The sequence below is a fragment of the Felis catus genome, chromosome D2, assembly GCF_018350175.1.
Source record: "Felis catus isolate Fca126 chromosome D2, F.catus_Fca126_mat1.0, whole genome shotgun sequence".
Taxonomy (NCBI): Eukaryota; Metazoa; Chordata; class Mammalia; order Carnivora; family Felidae; genus Felis; species Felis catus.
Window position 1 is genome coordinate 52,395,330 of NC_058378.1, and position 18,677 is coordinate 52,414,006.

Sequence of the window (18,677 nt, forward strand, 5' to 3'; positions counted from 1 at the left end):
CAATGATCTATTTCTCTCATACTTACCTATGACACATCCTATGAAGAAAATGTTTCCAACGTTATAGCTCAATAAATTTACCTTTTCCTTCTGACTTCTGACTCAAAGCAGAAGGTTATAACTTAGCCCACACTCAGATTTAAGTTGCCACTCTCTCAGCCATGATCTAAACTTTGTCTTTAAAAAAATCCAATTGATAGATTAGATTAACACCAGTATAAAAATAATTTGGAGGAAAATGAGTCTCCAGATCTGTACAACCTTAAAGAAAGAAGTCTAAAATAAAATTATTTTTACTTTTTAAAAATATTTTTTAAAAGTTTATTTATTTTGAGAGAGTGAGAGAGAGTACGTGCACATGCACACAAGTGGTAGAGCCTCACATGGGGCTGGATCCCACGAACCATAAGATCATGACCCGAGACGCCCAACCAACTGAGCCTCCCAGAGTGCCCCTAAAATAAAATTACTTTTAGAGACTATTCCTTTATCACCGTGAAAAAGAAAATCATGATAAATTAGAGAAATGCCATAGCTACAACAATACTGACAAAGCAATTGTTTTAATAATATTTTTATAGCAGATCCAAAACCTACCAGAACTAGAGTTGTTTTTTCCCTTAGGCTAATTCTGTCACAATTACATTTCATTTGTCCATTCAACAAATATCTACTGACAACCTACTATGTGCTGACTGGCTTTGAGCATAAGTGAAAACTCACTTTTGGATTGACGGTATCTCAAAAATATTAAGAAAAATTCTAATTAGTCTTCATTCTTTTAAAGGCAAAGGGTGCTTTTTACTAATCGATATATTAAAATATGAGATGGGATGGTGTGATAAATATGAGCAAAAGCACCGGAATCAGAATAATTCTGAGCACTAGGTGCACCATTAGCTACACAACCTTGGACAACCTGTCTCTCTCTGAGCCTCTTTCCTTATCTATAAAATGGAGTTGGTAGGATATGCCTTATAGGATAGCTATAAGGATTAAATGAGATAATGTAATGTGAAGCGCTTAGCACAATAATGGGTCTATGGAGAGTTTCATAAATATTAACTTTCATTATTATTTTAAAACGTATCCCCAAACGAAGGCCTAGGAAACAAGAAACTGTTGGGAGACTGCTATATATACACACATTTGAACAGCAGACCTGAAGTGCACAATCTATTACTTCCCCATCTATCATATATTTTCATCCTCTGAACACTAAAATATGAATGTCCTAAAGCTGCTTGGAGAGGAGAGACAGGGTCAGATCACACGAAGAACAAATCTGGCCTTTATAAAGTCATTAATGCATGCGTCATACCTTCATCGATATCAGGAGGAAGGCCTCCAACAAACACCTTTCTGGAGTAACGTTCTACTCGTTCTCCATTTTGACAGCGAGTGGGAGAACTTAAGCCAGATGACAAGGATTGATCGCCATGACTGTCATCCAGGAAGGCATCTTCAAAGGGAAAGAGAGAAGACCGACCTGAAACAAACGTGGAAGTTTCCACAGTTAAAATTATTTTCTTGGACAACAGATGCTTTATTAGGAGCCAAAGTGTAGAGTGAATCATACAAAAAATCAAAGAAGTATCCTGAACTGTGACTTTTACAATAGGATAAGTGACCGCAGATTACAGGGTCTAGATAATACAACCATTTTTGTGTAAAGGTATGTATAGCACGGAAATAATTGGATTGATAGCAAGAACAATAAAAAATTAGAGCTGTTTTTGCTGCTAAAAATCACTACCTTTTAAAACAGTCCTGCTGCTAAGAGTATTCAGCAGTTATTTTTCTTTTCCCCAGACATTTCTTAAAATAAATGGAAAAGTAGTCTTTATTCACATATTTTTATTTGTTCAAAGGTTCAGACTGGCCCTGACAGCAGAGGGAATGTTAAACTGACAACAAAGGCTGATAACTTCTCTGAGTGCAGGACTAAACATGATCGAATTTTCCCTGTCATTTCAAGCTAATCCAATTTGGGAATAAGCATTTGCATTAACAATAGGTGAAACTGCTCTGGAAAACAGTGTGAAGTTTCCTCAAAAAATTAAAAATAGACCTACCCTATGACCCAGCAGTAGCACTGCTAGGAATTTACCCAAGGGATACAGGAGTACTGATGCATAGAGGCACTTGTACCCCAATGTTTATAGCAGCACTCTCAACAATAGCCAAATTATGGAAAGAGCCTAAATGTCCATCAACTGATGAATGGATAAAGAAGTTATGGTTTATATACACAACGGAGTACTATGTGGCAATGAGAAAGAATGAAATATGGCCCTTTGTAGCAACATGGATGGAACTGGAGAGTGTTATGCTAAGTGAAATAAGCCATACAGAGAAAGACAGATACCACATGTGTTCACTCTTATGTGAATCCTGAGAAACTTAACAGGAACTCATGGGGGAGGGGAGGGAAAAAAAAAAAAAAAAAAGAAATTAGAGTGGGAGAGAGCCAAAGCATAAGAGACTCTTAAAAACTGAGAACACACTGAGGGCTGATGGGGGGTGGGTGATGGGTACTGAGGAGGGCACCTGTTGGGATGAGCACTGGGTGTTGTATGGAAACCAATCTGACAATAAATTTCATATATTTAAAAAAAAAAACAGGTGAAATACGTAAATGAGAACACATAAATTAAGATGTGGGAGTACAGATGTAGATGTGGTTATGATATCTCCACCCTACTAACCTAAGCAATATTTTATATCACTCAAAAAAATTATTTTCATTGTTAACTCTATGGCCAAGTAGAGTTTATACAGAAAAGGCATCTACCCATTTCACACGACTATAAGAAAGATACCAGCAGTTAGTCTGTTAATAAATGTAACACAATGATGCCACCCAATATTACAAAATAAAATCTAAGTTTAAAAACAAATATATTTCCTGTTTGAGTCAGTGAGTTCCTGGTGAAACTTTCCATTAGGTTACACTCTAAAAATGAACTTCTTGAGCTCTCGAACTTTTGAATAAATTCAAAATTCTAAAATAAATTCATACATTCTTCAAAAAAAAGAACAGTGTCTTCCCCATTTAGTCTATCCTGTCTATATTTCCCTGAAAGCTAGATTCTGCGTCACTACAGCCAACTCTCTAAAACAGAATATAAATAGTCTTACAAAAATACTGGACATTTATTTCTCTTACAAAAAAATAGCTACTAATATAACTCTGTTTATTTTATGAACAACCCAGGTGGTATAAGAAAGGCTCTATTTTGATGTTGGGAGTTAATAAATGAAAGGACCTAAGAATTTTTTGTTCAGCTCTTCCCAGATTAGCTACAAAGAAACAGAATAAAATTTGTCACCTCAGTCACCTAGCTTTCTTAGCCTGGCAGGAACAAACAATAGGCAGTAAATTCTCATCGCTTGATGTCTGTTTTGATCAATGGGGGTAAAAGAAATAGATTTGCAGGAACTACAGGCAAAATGACCTTCTCAAAGACATCCAGGGATGTGCTCCCACAACTGTTAGGTTTGCTTTTCACATAGTCTACACTCAGAGAGTTATATGCTTGCTCTGTGACAGGCACATACCCAAATCAGCATTTCCCACACAGTACTCCTATCCTTACCTCTTACCCTCAACACTAGTAACATTAAATGCTCAGAAAACAAAGGCTGATGGGGGTGGGGGTGGGGGGAGACAAATAAATAATACTGGAAAATACTGCACACCATATGCCCTTCCCAGACATTCACAATCCACGTTAGAATACAAACAGTTGGGAAAAGTACCACAGTAAAATAACTTAATCAACATGGACTTAAGATAAAGGAAACATTCAAATATATATAGTTCAGTGGAAAACACCCAAAGAAATATTTATCCATATTCTAGAATCACCAAATAAGATAGTTATTTGAAAGCTCTTGACAAAGAAGTCTGGTGAGAGACAGGCAAATGCATAATTATAAAACAGAGAATTAAGTACTAAGAGAAGAATTTACCAAGAGCACAATTTACTGCCCTACAGGAGATGGGATGGGGAGAGACCTTTAAAGTGATTTCATAGGAAGACAACCTTGAGCAGAATCTTGTGGGCTTTTGAATTTCTAAGGTAAAGAACAAGAATCCATAGAGAAAGAACTTTCAAAACAGCTTTGATATTCCCTCTAGCATTCCCTGCAATCTCAACAGAAATGACTATTTTCCACATCCAATTCAATCCAGAAATCTAGGAGTCCTCCTTGACATCTCCCTTTCATACTCCAAACCTAATCTCTCACTCACTAAATCCTATCAATTCAAGCTATGAAATAATTCATCAATCCATTCACTTCTCCCATCTTCAGTCCTAATGCCCTGGGGGTCCAGATCACTATCATCTCTGCCCTGAACTAATAGTTTAATGAGTCTATAACACACCCTGTTTAGTCTACTGATGTCTATCTTGAACCCCACAATGCTTTCTCCACAAAACAGCCAAAGTCACCATTTTCAAATATTAGTCTGAACATATAACCGCACTCACCTTTATCCTTAAAACCTTCCACTGGTGTGGGATAAAGTACAAAAACATCAGTGTCAATTTTTTAGGCCTCTATCATCTCCTATATCACAGTTGCTGCCTCTCTCCCTCTGGTTCACCAACGTCCAATCACATAAGACTTCCTTTGAATTTCCTGGTCATTCCTCCTTGCCTCTGGCACTAAGGACAAGGTGTTTCCCTGTTGCCCAAATAAATACTCTCTTCCCAACTCCCCAGTTTTCTAGTTAATTCCCACTTAATCCTTAATCTCAGGTGAAAAGTCACTTCCTCAAGGCAGAACCTTTCTGACCTTTTAGATTAGGTTAGTTCCCTTTTCTATCCACTCATTGCACTTCTCCTAACACTTTTCCTAATTACCATTATACTATCGTGTGGGTTTTTATTTGGTATCTCATTCCCCAATCCCATTAAAATGTAAGCTCTATGAGGACAGGGACCAATTTAATCTCATTTACTGTATCTTCTTGTCCTAATGAGGGCACATAAAAGGGATTCAGTAAATATTAAAAGTGAGGCAGCATCCAGAAAAGGGTGACGGTATGTGCAAACACACACTACTGCAAGTGTGTGCTGGAATACAACACACAGGTGTGACAATAGCAAGAGGTGAAACCACGTCCTAGGAAATTAAGACCCTTTCCATTGCTTCTATATGTTCAAGTATTATATTCTATACTCTATATTACAAAAGTAATAGGAAATTTCCCCATTTTCCAAATTTAATATTTCATTCTAATACTACCTTTTTTTTTTTTTTTAACTTCAATCACTTCCCGGAGACTGATATTGCCATCTAATCATCTTCCATCCTGTCAAAAATGACTTTTCTGAGATGCCTGTGACCCTGTCACTCCCTCTACCCCACATCCTACAATAGCCCCCATCACCCTCACCAGTAATTTGCACCTAAGAAAAGAGGGGATGGGAAAAAAAAAAAAAAGAAAAAAAAAGAGGGAGTAGGACAAGAGTTTGAAGAAATCTGGGACAGTCCAGATGAGAGATGAGGAAATCTTGAACAAGAGCAGTGAAGAAGGAGACAAAGTAGATATTCAAGACATTCTGGAAAAAAAGACACCTTTCTTTGTGCATGGCCAACATAACCACAGCTTCCCAAAATATTCTGGCAAAGAAAATAAAATCAAGAGTTAATTGTAAAAATTTGGACTATTTTAAAAATTGGTTATGGGTACGTAAGAAACTTGCCAAGGTTTTAAAACCGAACCTCTGTCTTATTAGTAGTATTTAGAGTACCATAGACTTCAGTGATAAAGTTGCCCTTGGAAATGACACTGCTAAGAATTCACATGTATGTGATGTTTCTCTGTGGATAAGAACTAAGAATATAGGTCTCAGAGCCCAATCCCCAGATCTACTTAATCTGAATGCATGGGGTTCAAATTTGAAAATCTGCACTTTTAACAAATTTCCCCAGTGATCCCTACACTCAAGTTTAAGAGTGAAATGGAGATTAACTGTCTGTAGCAGGCATCCACTTGAAAGTGATATTGTGTCAAGTATATGGAGCCTTGGGAAACATCCAAATTCAGTCAAGTTAAAGAAAGTACATCCTCAGCAACAGAATGTAAAATCTGTATCTAGTCAACCTTACTGCCTCGGTGCTGATGGAACAAATCGTCAGTCCATAGGAAGCATTTAAAAGACACAAGTGTAGACCAAAAGAAGTTAAAAGGATTTTATCATACTGGTAGGATTACTCCTCTGTGGGACAGAATTGTTCCTTTGATGTTTCCATAGCCTGAAAACCATCTATTTCCCTATGCTCTAATTATAAGTTCCTGAAGGACTGTTCTATTAATTAATTTAGTACTTTGCTACCGTGAAGAGGCACCACTGTGACTCTTAAGCTAGTAGACAAATAATCAGCCACTAAAATTGTATTTCTGTTACGTTCATCTCCTTAAGTTAAAACATTGGTATTCTGATTTGTCCAGGGTTCCTCATGCGATTAGTATTTGTGCATTCATTTGGCTGGCATAAATCCATTCCCCCCAAGACGAATCATCCCTGGGAAGACTGATAAAATTTTAGTTTCCAGATATGTGTTATTAGAAACTGAAACTTTAAGAGGCTACACCCAAATCATGTCCTATGAGAAGCCCTACTTCACTAACTAGCATCTCTCTGACATTATTTTTCTTTAATGAAAAACACTGCCCAAGACCAAAACATTTCTTTCATTTTTATTTTTGATGTTTATTTTTGAGAGAGAGAGGGCAAGTGTGAGCAGGGGAGGGGCAGAGAGAGGGAGGGAGACACAGAACTCGAAGCAGGCTCCAGGCTTTGATCTGTCAGCACAGAGCACGATGAGGGGCTTGAACCCACGAACTGTGAGATCATGACTGAGCCGAAGTCGGAGGCTTAACCAAATGAGCCACCCAGGCGCCCCACCAAAACATTTTAAGTAAGCCATGTTACTTCCCCAAAATTATACTTTTATGTGCCTAGCATATAAATCTGCTTTAGAATCTGATACTTCCAGGGGCACTTGGGTGGCTCAGTTGGTTAAGTGTCCAACTTTGGCTCAAGTCATGATCTCATGGTTCATGAGTTCAAGCCCCGCATTGGGCTCTGTGCTGACAGCTCGGAGCCCGGAGCCTGCTTTGGATTCTGTGTTTCTCCCTCTCTCTCTCTGCCCCTCCCCTGTTCACACTCTCTCTCTCTCAAAATGAATAAACATTAAAAAAAAAAAAAAAAAAGAATCTAATACTTCCATGTAAAACATTCATATTGGATATTTCAAGAGAAGCAGGAGAATACTTCCCAACAGCTGCAATTTGGCCATTTGGCTTTCCTTCCACCAATGGTTCTGCTTTTGTGATATCTATTTTCAATTAATAACCAGAATGTAGTTTTTTGTTCAGTAACGGAACAAATCATCTCTGAATACAGAGACAACTTAAAGCTAAAAGAGCCTTGTAAGAGAAGTGCCAAATATGAAACCCACAAAGCACTAGTTAAGCATGAAGGCTTATCTGAGAGAAGAACTCTTGCTTACTTAGGAGGCTCCCTTTCCTGCAACTTGCGATGGGAAAACAAGAGCCCACTGACCATGATAGTTCCCAAAGCTGCCCAAACCTCACCTCTCAGCTCCCACCAAAGCCTCTGTAGTCAATCCAGCAGCTTCACCCTACTTGTGGCCCAGTACTTCCATTGTAAGCCTGTTTAGTTTTGCAAGGAGCTCAGAAATTAGTGACTTGAGGAGTATGTTTTTTTTTTAATGTTTATTTATTTTTGAGAGAGAGAGTGGTGCACGAGGTGGGGGGGGGGGGGGCGCAGAGAGAGAAGGAGACACAGAATCCCAAGCAGGCCCCAGGCTCTGAGCTGTCAGCACAGAGCCTGACGCGGGGCTCAAACTCACAAACCACGAGATCATGACCTGAGCTGAAGTTGGACACTTAAATGGCTAAGCCACCCAGGTGCCCAGGAGTAGTTGTTGTTGTTGTTGTTGTTGTTGTTTTTAAGAATTATGAAGAATGACTCCCCTAAGGAAAAAAAATTGCCTGAAAGTCAAGATAGTCAGGTTCCAGCTTTACTTTGTAATCTTGGACAAAACATTTCACACATCTGAGTCTCATTTACATAATGAGAGATTTGAACTAGATGAATGGTTTTCAAATCTCTGGGAGCAGAATTCCTTGCATTACATAAACATCTTCCACAATACCCTAACATACAGATATTAAAGTGCATCTTACTTGGCATTACCATGTGGGTATGTCTTAGGCATCACAAACTTAACATGTTTTTAAATGAATTCTTGACACCACCTTGATCCTGTTCTCTCCTGGTCCCATTTCAATACATGGCATTGCATTCATCTGGTTGCTCAAGCTGGAACCTGCACATCAGTTTTGAGTCTTCCTTCTTATTTACTGCCCACATTCAATTCTTCAATTTAATGCCATTAAAAAAGGTTGATTCTATCCTCTAGAATATATCTTCCATTTGTTCACGTCTTTCCAACTCTACCGCCATCACCTCTTGCCTAGACTACTACCTTCACTCTGAACTAGACAACCCACTTCTCTCACTTTGCTCTAAATAATAGCCAGAGTGCTCTTTTAAAAACATAAATATGATCATTTGACCCTGCTTTAAAACATTCACAGATTTCCTCTTGTACTTGGACCAAGTTCAAAATCCTTACCAGGAGCTAAAGCCCAGAAAGATCATATTTCCTTCCTTCCTCCAACTTCATCTTAATACACCCTCCTCTCTCTCCTACCAAGCTCAGTCATTCTGGTCTCTACTTCCTCAAATACACAAAGCCCTTTCATGCCTCACCCCCCCCCCCCCCGCCCCACACACACTTTTTAAATAAAAGCTTTATTAAGATATAATTCACCTACCATAAAATTCATCCAATTAACCCATTAGCAGCCACTCCTCATTTTCCTTGAACTCTCTCAGGCCTAGGCAATACTAGTCTACTACTACAGACTACTGTAGTCTACTATTGATACTTTCTATATTAATAGAAAGGATATTTCATAAAAGTGGAATCTCACAATATTTGATCTTTTGTAACTGCCTTCTTTCACTTAGTATGTTTTCAAAGTTTAACAATGTTGTAGTATTTATCAGTACTTTGCCACAAGTACTTTAAGTATTTTAAGAGTAAAATAGCTGTCTTAAAATTTCTGGAATTTCCTTTAAAACATTCTAAAGAAAGAGGGGAAAAAAGAGGATATATGAAACAAGATTAGCAAAAATGTTGATAATCATTGAAGCTAACTGATGGCTACAGAGTTCAATAAACTGTTCTAATTTTGTGTATGTTTGAAAATTTCCGCAAGAGAAATTTTCCTTTAAACATACCTGCCTTCCCATCCTTTGGGTTTCAGTTTAAATAACATCTTTTCAGAGAAAACTATCCTAGGTTAGAGGGAAGTTCCCATTTTTCTTGCCTAGCACTCTTCACAATTATCGAGTGTGGAAATGTTTCTTTCACTTATTTATTGTCCCTCTCCTACTAGAATGAACATTCTGTAGGGAGACAGAACACATCTAGAGTCTAGCACTGCATCCAACCCCAAGTAAGCACACAAGCACACAAATGCAATTAGGGTGGACAGCTCAGAACCCCTGTGTCATTGTTTAAAACCCTCCCAGACCAACTTCTTGCAAAAACAAAACACCAGTGATCTTATTCCCCTCACCATTTCCTGTGTTCAAATCTCCCTATTACTATAAGCAGTAACGTTTCAGATATTATAACCATAAACAGGAATTTCTTCAGCTGTTCGTGTTTCACTGAGGGACCATCCATTCCTTTAGACAAGAAAACTCACATAACCATGTTTGAATTAGCAGGATGCCATGTCAGTATCATGGTCTCACTGACAGAGATGATCTCTCCTCCCTTCAACAAACTTTTGGCAAAAAGACCCAACTTCAACTGGAAACCCAAGTTTGTTTCATTGGATTTTTAGAACCTCTGTTATTACCTAAGATTAATATCTCATATCATGTCAATAGATTTTTATGGATTAAATATACACAGAAGTACATTTTATAATAGTAACTCTACTAGTAAAGTAACTGATGATTCTTTGTATTTGCTCATTTACATTGTTTAAAAGAATATTTTATATTTTCCTTGCTGCTTTTCAAGAAATTCTGTTAAACATCAAGAGTACTGGCAGAGCCAACATGTCTACTTATGGACAGAAGTCTCCTAGAGATCTTAAAAGCTCATATGAAAAAGGTAACATATATTTTAAACAGGTGTGAAATGTGTAGTCAAATATCTTGTATGACACTACCTGTTGGTCTAGTTTCTAACAGGGTCTGCAGTGTATAGGAAGAGATATATCAAAGCTTATAGAATGCCAGAATACTCCAGAAAAAAATATTAAAATTATTTGGAATCATTTTGATTCTATAGGGGAATATGGGAAGATAAATCAACATCTGTCTAATGAAACACATCTTTAAAACAAAAATGGGTATAATGGGAAACACACTTGGATATTTAAATACTTTATATATAATCATTAATTTTAAAAAAAAACTTATTTATTTAGGGGCACCAGGGTGGCTCAGTCTGTTAAGCGTCCGACTGATCATGATCAGGTCATGATCAGGTCATCATCTCAAAGTTTGTGAGTTCAAGCCCTTGTTGGGCTCTGTGCTGACAGCTCAGAGCCTGGAGCCTGCTTCAGATTCTGTGTCTCCCTCTCTCTCTGCCCCTCCCCTGCTCATGCTCATGCTCTGTCTCTCTCTCAAAAATAAATAAACATTAAAAAAATTTTTTTAACTTATTTATTTAAATTCAAGTTAGTTAACATACAGTGTAGTACTGGTTTCAGGAGCAGAACCCAGTGATTCATCTCTTACATATAACACCTAGTGCTCATTCCAACAAGTGCCTTCCTTAATGCCCATCACCCACTTAGTCCATCACCCCACACATCTCCCGCCCAGCCACCCTGTTTGTTCTCTGTATAAGATTCTCTTATGGTTTGCTCCCTTTGTGTTTTTAGCTTATTTTTCCTTTCCTTCCCCTATGCTCATCTGTTGTGTTTCTTATATTCCACATATATATATTTCACATGAGTGAAATCATAGGATATTTGTCTTTCTCTGCCTGACTTATTTCACTTAACACAATACACTCCAGTTCCATCCACACTGTTGCAAATGGCAAGATTTCATTCTTTTTCATCGCCAAGTAGTCCTATTCTTACACATCTAATTCTGCCTCCCTACCTCTGTTTCAACTACACTATTGGAAGTGCTTGATTTGCCAAGGTCTACCCTCCAGGACTTTTTTCCTATCTAAGCCTTCAGCTGATGTCCAAGTTCTCTCCTGTTTTCGTTACTTGATCATGAAACCCTCTTCCTAAAGCTGGACATATCTGTGTCTAGGAGTCTTACCCTCTGTTTCAAAAACCATTCATCAGGGCCTCACAGACCATTTCACTGCAAATTTTCCTCTCCAGCTGGCCCCCAATGCATACACTCAGAGACATAGGCTCCAAGGATCTGGCCATGCCAATCTCACCTTGAAGCTTTTTTTTTTTTTAAGTTGAATCACATACCTGGAAACGCTTGCTTCCCACTCCTCTTCCATTATCCAAATAGTTCCTGAAATTCTACCTATTCCAGAAAACTTTCCCAGGTGTATTAGGAGAGGTGAAAGATTCCACTGGCCTAATCCTTACTGAGAGATCTCAAAACTGTCACAAATAATTCCCTTTGCTTTCTACTCCTAAAATATTTACCAACATGTATATATAATGCATAGAATGAGTTATAGCTAAATCTTAATCATAGATAAAGTGCCATACATCAATGAGTTTTCTTAAATCTTTATTTAAATTCCAGCAAGTTCACTTTTTATGCTTTTGTGGGAAAGTCTAAACTTTAGAGGAAAGAAATCAATAATTAATATAATCCCTGATCACACAAATAAACGAGTATGAGGAAATCTGCCACTTTAAAATTTATACTATGCAGCAGTGGCCCAAATGAGTATATTTTAGGAAATAAGAATAAATATGTGGTACACCTGCCCCATCTCACATGGCTATGTCACTACATTTAAGTAAGATGACTTCTTTTTCAGCTTTGGAAATAAAAGACTAGATAAAAGCATGGAACAAAAATTCTCTACCTGGTCTTTTCTCATTACAGAAAGTCAACATTCAGTCTTTTAATATTCTCTCTCTCTTTCACACACACACTCTCTCTCTCATCATTATCATCTTCTTCATTGACAACTAGCAAACTACACACTTACGGTGAGCAGGGACCAAGTCATTCTAGGCAGTGTTTAGCGTAACACTTGATGCAAATACGACCATGCTTGTGAAAACAATTAAGTCAAACTTTACAAATAGATATGGGGAAGGTAACAAGAAAATAGAAGAGTAATTTTTTCAGGACCTTAGAAATTACAAGTGATCTTAATATTCTTGATGTCTGGTATTTAATATACTATGATTTGTAAAAGTAAAATAATTTGTTTAAAAATAGGATGCTATACTCTGGTCTGCATAGATGTAGGGTGTTACTTCAAAAACAATCCTCATCCATAAACATTTAATAAGTGCTAATTACATGTAGGTCACAGTACTAGGCATAAGACACAATTGTCCTCAAAGAACTTCTCTCCAGTGGAAGAATCAGAATGTACAGAAAAAACAAGAAGAATGTAAGACAGTAGAAGCAGAGGAAAAGGCTGCCTACAAGGCACTGGGCAAGGCTTCCTAGGAGAGAGAAGGCTTAAATTCGGCATAAATGCATGAACTAAAGATAGGCTTTAGATAAGGAAATGAGAGGAAGGGTGGATAGTACTTACGATGGCCAGGCTGTGGGAAAGTACGGAGACTGATAGGGGAAGGTGGGATGGAAAAAATGGAGACGATGAGGCTGGTGAAACTGGGAGAAGCCAGATGATGGGGGTCCTAAACGCAAGAGGAGCATGACATGGACAAAGTGGTGTTTCAGGAAGAAAGAAACAATAGAAATGAGGCCTGAGAAACTAGAGGAAAAACTCTGGCAAGATGTGGTAACTGATCGGTACGTAAGAAGTGGAGACGCTAGTCCCTGCTGTCTACCCTCCAGGTGGTGTCTGTTTCCTGTATAAAAGTGTCCATTCCTGGGGTGCCTGGGTTGCTCAGTTGGTTAAGCGACCAACTTCGGCTCAGGTCATGATCTCGCAGTTTGTGAGTTCGAGCCCCGCGTCGGGTTCTGTGCTGACAGCTCAAAGCCTGGAGCCTGCTTCAGATTCTGTGTCTCCCCCTCTCTCTACACCTCCCCTGCTCACGCTCTTTGTCTGTCTCTCAATAATAAATAAACATTAAAAAAAATTTTTTTTAAAAAGTGTCCTTTCCTTATTCCTTCTCAAGAGTGATCAATTTTCTACCAACATGAAAAACTATATGTATAGTACAGAATGATTTCTAGTAATACTATTATCTATGCTTTCAATTTATAAGCAAGAAGGTTAAAAATATTAAATGGTAATTTCTACAGCTAAAAAATAATCAACTACACAAATGTTTTTCTTCACCACGATTTAAAAACAAAACTGGGGGCGCCTGGGTGGCTCAGTCGGTTGAGCGTCCGACTTCGCTTAGGTCACGATCTCACGGTCCGTGAGTTAGAGCCCCGCATCAGGCTCTGCGCTGACAGCTCAGAGCCTGGAGCCTGCTTCAGATTCTGTGTCTCCCTCTCTCTCTGGCCCTCCCCCCGTTCATGCTCTGTCTCTCTCTGTCTCAAAAATAAATAAGTGTTAAAAAAAAATAAAAATAAAAACAAAACTGATGATACGATTCCATCATGAAAGTTTTCAATGGTAGTTCAAATACTTATTAGGTTCTGCCAATATCCATCTACTCAACAAATATTTACTGTGGAATCAATAATAAAATACTATGAATGTAATATTATTAACTTCTCTTTAAAACTCAATTACAACATCAGAGATATCCTGATGAAAGGTAAACAGCACTCAATAAGCAACCAAAAGACAAAGTTTCCAGATCTGGCTCTGACTTTAACTTGAGACCACATAGCAAGTAAATCACTTCATCTCTCCCAGATTCTGCAAGTGAGTCCCAAAGCAGCTTATACTGGTGGAATGCTTTTAGTGTACACAAAGAGGTTTTCCTCTCCCATTTTTTACACTATAACTTCACTAACACTCTTAAGGTTGGACAAGATTGGCTTTATTACCTCATAATCTACAGATGAAGATACCAGACAGAAGCAATAAAGCAGTGATTACAAACTAGGTCTTTGACCCTAAATCTCATACTCCTTCAAAACACTACATTAGGCTTACCCTACCAACTTAATAAAATTATTTGAATGAATTACAGATAGAAAAATGCTGTAGAAAGGTAATGGCATTATACAAATAAAAGCAGTATTATTTTGTTTGAGTGGGATCAGGAGACAATGCCAGTTTATGGGGCTTAGAGCCTATACAAGTTGGGGATCTGCTTCAAGAAAAAGAACACAAAAATAAGGTAAACAGGGAGTCCCCTTGAAAGTGAGGGTCCCTACAACTTAAGCTTCTTTACCTTCAAGGTAAATCTGCTTCTGGATTAACACTAAAGAATTCACCAGTAAATCTACTAAGATCAAGAATTGCCCTCTAAAACCTAACTTTTGCTTTCTAAATAGTACGAAAAGAACACAGTGGATAAAACACACACACACACACACACACACACACACACACACACACACACAATTATGCTTGGCCTTTATTCTCTCAAGATCATAATAAATCACGTAACAAAAATTTCCAGGTAGAAATAAATAGTCTTTGCTATGTCTATATTAGGATTAAAAGAACAAACTACCAACTAACAACAAAAAACAACTATAATGAAAGTGATGAGAATTATTTTGCTAAAATAAGCTAGAACATCATACCACACAATAATTATTGTTTTGCACACACACAGGTATAAACACACACACACTCATATTTACTCACAATTTGGCAAGCAAAAGATCTCATTAAAAAATTTACCTCGTCTCCGCCCATAGCTCCTGGCTGCATGTAAACACAGAAGAAAACCATGGGTATCTTTATCAAAATGGTGAATTTAGAAATAAAAAAATATTCACATAAACCTTTTCTAAGTATTTTCAGAATTAATCTGGAGATACTGTTCAACTCGACTGCAGAGATAATATATTTAAAAAAAAAAGAAAAACCTTTATGAAGCACAAGTTAAAACATAATCTTAAAGAGAAATTCACCTGGATATGGCAGCCACTGACAAAGATACAATGGGTGCTTAAATTACATAGTCTTATAGGGATTTATGCTGTGGTCCATTATCTGTATCAGATATAGACAGAGTTCTTTTAAATTTTTTTCTGATTAATCAATCTTCATTTGTGCTGTATTACCATCAGACATCACTTTAAAGGAAAACATTCATTCTAAATTAAAAACTGTAGTGTATGGTGGTCACTCTGAATTTCTTCACACATGCGCATACACACACACACACACACACACACACACACACACACACACACACACCTACATATAAACCCCATAAATAGAGTCCCCTAAAAACTACATAGAAGTTTAATGCACAATTAACTCTGGTTCTACAGAATGTGATGTGTCTGTGTGAAAATTTCAGTGAAGTCTCTTTGGTCTCCCCATTTACTTTCCACACAGTATCACAAACGGGGGGAAAACCACATCTTTTTCACCTAAGAAGTGAACTGAAAAAGTAGAAAGGGATTAAGTACTGGGTACATCCCAGGGTATATTGAAAAATAAAGTGCTTTGAAGATTTTCTTCCCTTTCAAAACTCAAGGCCCACAGAATGCATTATTACAACATTTACTAGAGCTAGACTATGGTATCATTCATATGTATATGTATATGTATATGTATATGTATATGTATATGTATATGTATATGTATATGTATATGTATATTGCAAGGATATCCTGTCATCTAAAATAACTTTCAAAGTAGAAAGTTTTTCAAATTTGAAAACTCAGGTTCTATAAAACAAATGAGAACTCTATTTAATCCATTTTTAAAGTGTCAATAACATGTTATAATATTAGCTTAAAACAAATCAAAACAAGAAACAGTGATAATTTGCGGTTACATTTGCAGTATGAGGTAGCACTGAAGAAAACGATTTCTCTCCTAGAAAAAGAATTCAGACTTTTCAGCTAGAAAGTTGAAATACCAGTTGGCCCGCTAGTTCCCACTTTTCTTCAGACATCATACCCTCGCCTACACACATTTGGCCTCTTCACTTTCCCATTACATAAATATTAAAAAGAATTTTCCAGTTCAAGCCCTACTTTCTCCCTAACTTCTCCCATCACTATAACCTTCAATTAAAAAAAACACAACCTTTTCTGAATTTACACAGCAGTACTGTTTACATCACTTACAAAAGGAACGCATTCCAAAAAAAGGAAAAATTAAGGAATTTTTATCCTTTTCATTGTTGGGAACCTGGAATTCATCTCCCCGCATAAATATATTTGCATAAATATCTCCCCATGTAAAATTCATCTCCTTACATAACTACCATGCAGTAAGTGGTAGTTTCCTAGTTTGGCCCCCCAAAAGCCTACTTCATTTATAATAATAGGGATGAGTTAATACTAATAGACAGCACTATTAGATTAAGAGGACTTTGCATGCTTAAGAGATTAAGTATGCTTTGATGTTGTACACCTATTTCTTTGTCCCTTCCCCCATCCCCAATGATGTCATACTGCCCAAAACCCCCACCACAAACCTCTATTTAGAGAGGAAATAAAACATTCTGTATTTCAAAATTACTCATTTCTCTCCCAAACAACAAATTCCCATTCTTTCATTATATCTGATTTTTGGCCAGATGCTCCAATGAAAAAGAATCTGATTACAATACCAAGGTACAAATGACTCATCAGACCTTAACACCCCTAAAGGATAAGGAGAATGCTGTTCACTCGAGTCTTCAACTGCCAAATTTTCAGGTAATAGAGAACATGAAGTGAATAGATCCAGTCAGTCTCGGGGGTGAGGAGGAGCATTCTGAGCTGAGGAGATGGGTAAGGCTTGCAAAAGCATACTTGGGAGTTTTAATCAAAGCTTCTTTAAACAGTTCAGGATTTTTATGGATTTTTTTTTTCATTTCTTATCAAAAAGACAGTAAATTAGTTCATGTCAGCTTGGTGACTGATACAGGGGCAAGACAGCATAAGGGATAGGCAACCAATTTAAAGCAGTTTTGTGAGAAGCTTCAATTTGTTTTCATCATTCATTGTGTAATTTAATTATGTGCAACCCTGGTCCTAATTTCAGAATTTTATCTATCATCCCTATGGTGATTATTATTATAGCAGCTAACACTTAATTAGTACTTGCTATGTTCCAGAACAGTTCAAAAGCTTTGCACGTATCAATGTCATTTAATATACCCCATAACTTTATGAAATAAGAATTCTTATTAGCCTCTTCTTATAGATGAAGAAAATGGGACACAAAATTAAGTATCTTGCCTAAAATCTTACAGCTAGGAAGTGGTGAGTGGTGAATCTAAGCACGCTGGCTCCAGAGTCCACACCTGCAACCACCTCACTATACTGTTAAATGCCTAGAGACCAAGGTCATTATCTTGTATATCTTTTACTATCCTCTAATGCACCTGGTAGAATGCTCTATACCAAGTTGGTATTCAACAAATATATGTTGTTAGCTGTGTGTGTAATCAAGGGAAGGAGTAACAAATGCCTTGATGGCCTTTAGAATGTATGCCACCTCTGTTGGGTGATTAAAGATTTGCTCATATGAGGGCCACTTGCAAATAGACTAATTAGAGTCAAACTCTTCCCTAAGGGAGATGTAATGAAATGAACACCAAGGAGAGAAATCTGGGAACACAAAAGTAATGCCTTCTCTTGAGAACAAATATGATTTTTAAACAAGAATACTGAATACATAAACTTATCATGAGTCTGCACAAAATGATCCCACATAGAAAAAAAAAGGGGGGCGGGGGAGTAAATATGACTAATTCCATTTGTATAGTACATTATATGCTAGTATGGATTTATACCAGATATAAGACATGATATGTATCCTAAGCAGGGCCTCTAAGAACTTTAATTCTTATTTAATCATCATCATCATTACAGATAAAGTTCTTTTCACTGTTTCACATATATTACTTTTAGAACTCACAAAAAATTACATTTAATTTTTAGAAATTGTGGTAGTTGTTACCCTTGGCTAAGGGTATTAACTAGAAGGCAGACTGAGGGGGGTTCTGGGGTGATGGTAATGTTTTGGTCTTGATCCAGGTACTGGTTATATGGGTGCGTTCAATTTGTAATAGTATATCAAGTTATATATTTATGATTTGTGCATTGTTTGGATGTATATTATAGTTCCATTAATAAAAATGAAAACATTACAAAAATTTTATTTTTAAATTGATTCACTGGGATAAAAGGTTATAAGATTAATGCAGAAAGTCCATAATGCTAACATTTTTATAGTCTTTAAGTCATAAATCTGGGGGCGCCTGGCTGTAAGAGTTGTAGTAGAGCATGCAACTCTTGATCTCAGGGTTGGGAGTTCAGGCTCTATGTTTCATGTAGAGATTACTTAAAAATAAAAAAATCTTTTTAAAAAGTCAT

The 18,677-nt window shown here is 37.2% G+C and overlaps 1 protein-coding gene across 17 annotated transcripts in view; it reads right to left on the reverse strand.

The window, feature by feature from the left end:
• Positions 1-18,677, reverse strand: part of CPEB3 (cytoplasmic polyadenylation element binding protein 3) — a 196,526-nt gene that overhangs the window by 82,268 nt on the left and 95,581 nt on the right. For 13 of the 17 annotated variants that reach the window (XM_023240735.2, XM_023240724.2, XM_023240729.2 and 10 more), the window contains 2 exons: positions 15,031-15,054; positions 1,322-1,489 (listed from right to left, as the gene is read on the reverse strand). The exons of 2 other annotated variants lie outside the window; for them this stretch is intronic. In XM_023240735.2, the coding sequence (XP_023096503.1) occupies positions 1,322-1,489; positions 15,031-15,054 (192 nt within the window). The remainder of the gene's footprint in view (positions 1-1,321; positions 1,490-15,030; positions 15,055-18,677) is intronic. 2 more of the 17 variants (XM_023240728.2, XM_023240726.2) reach the window with 1 other exon arrangement.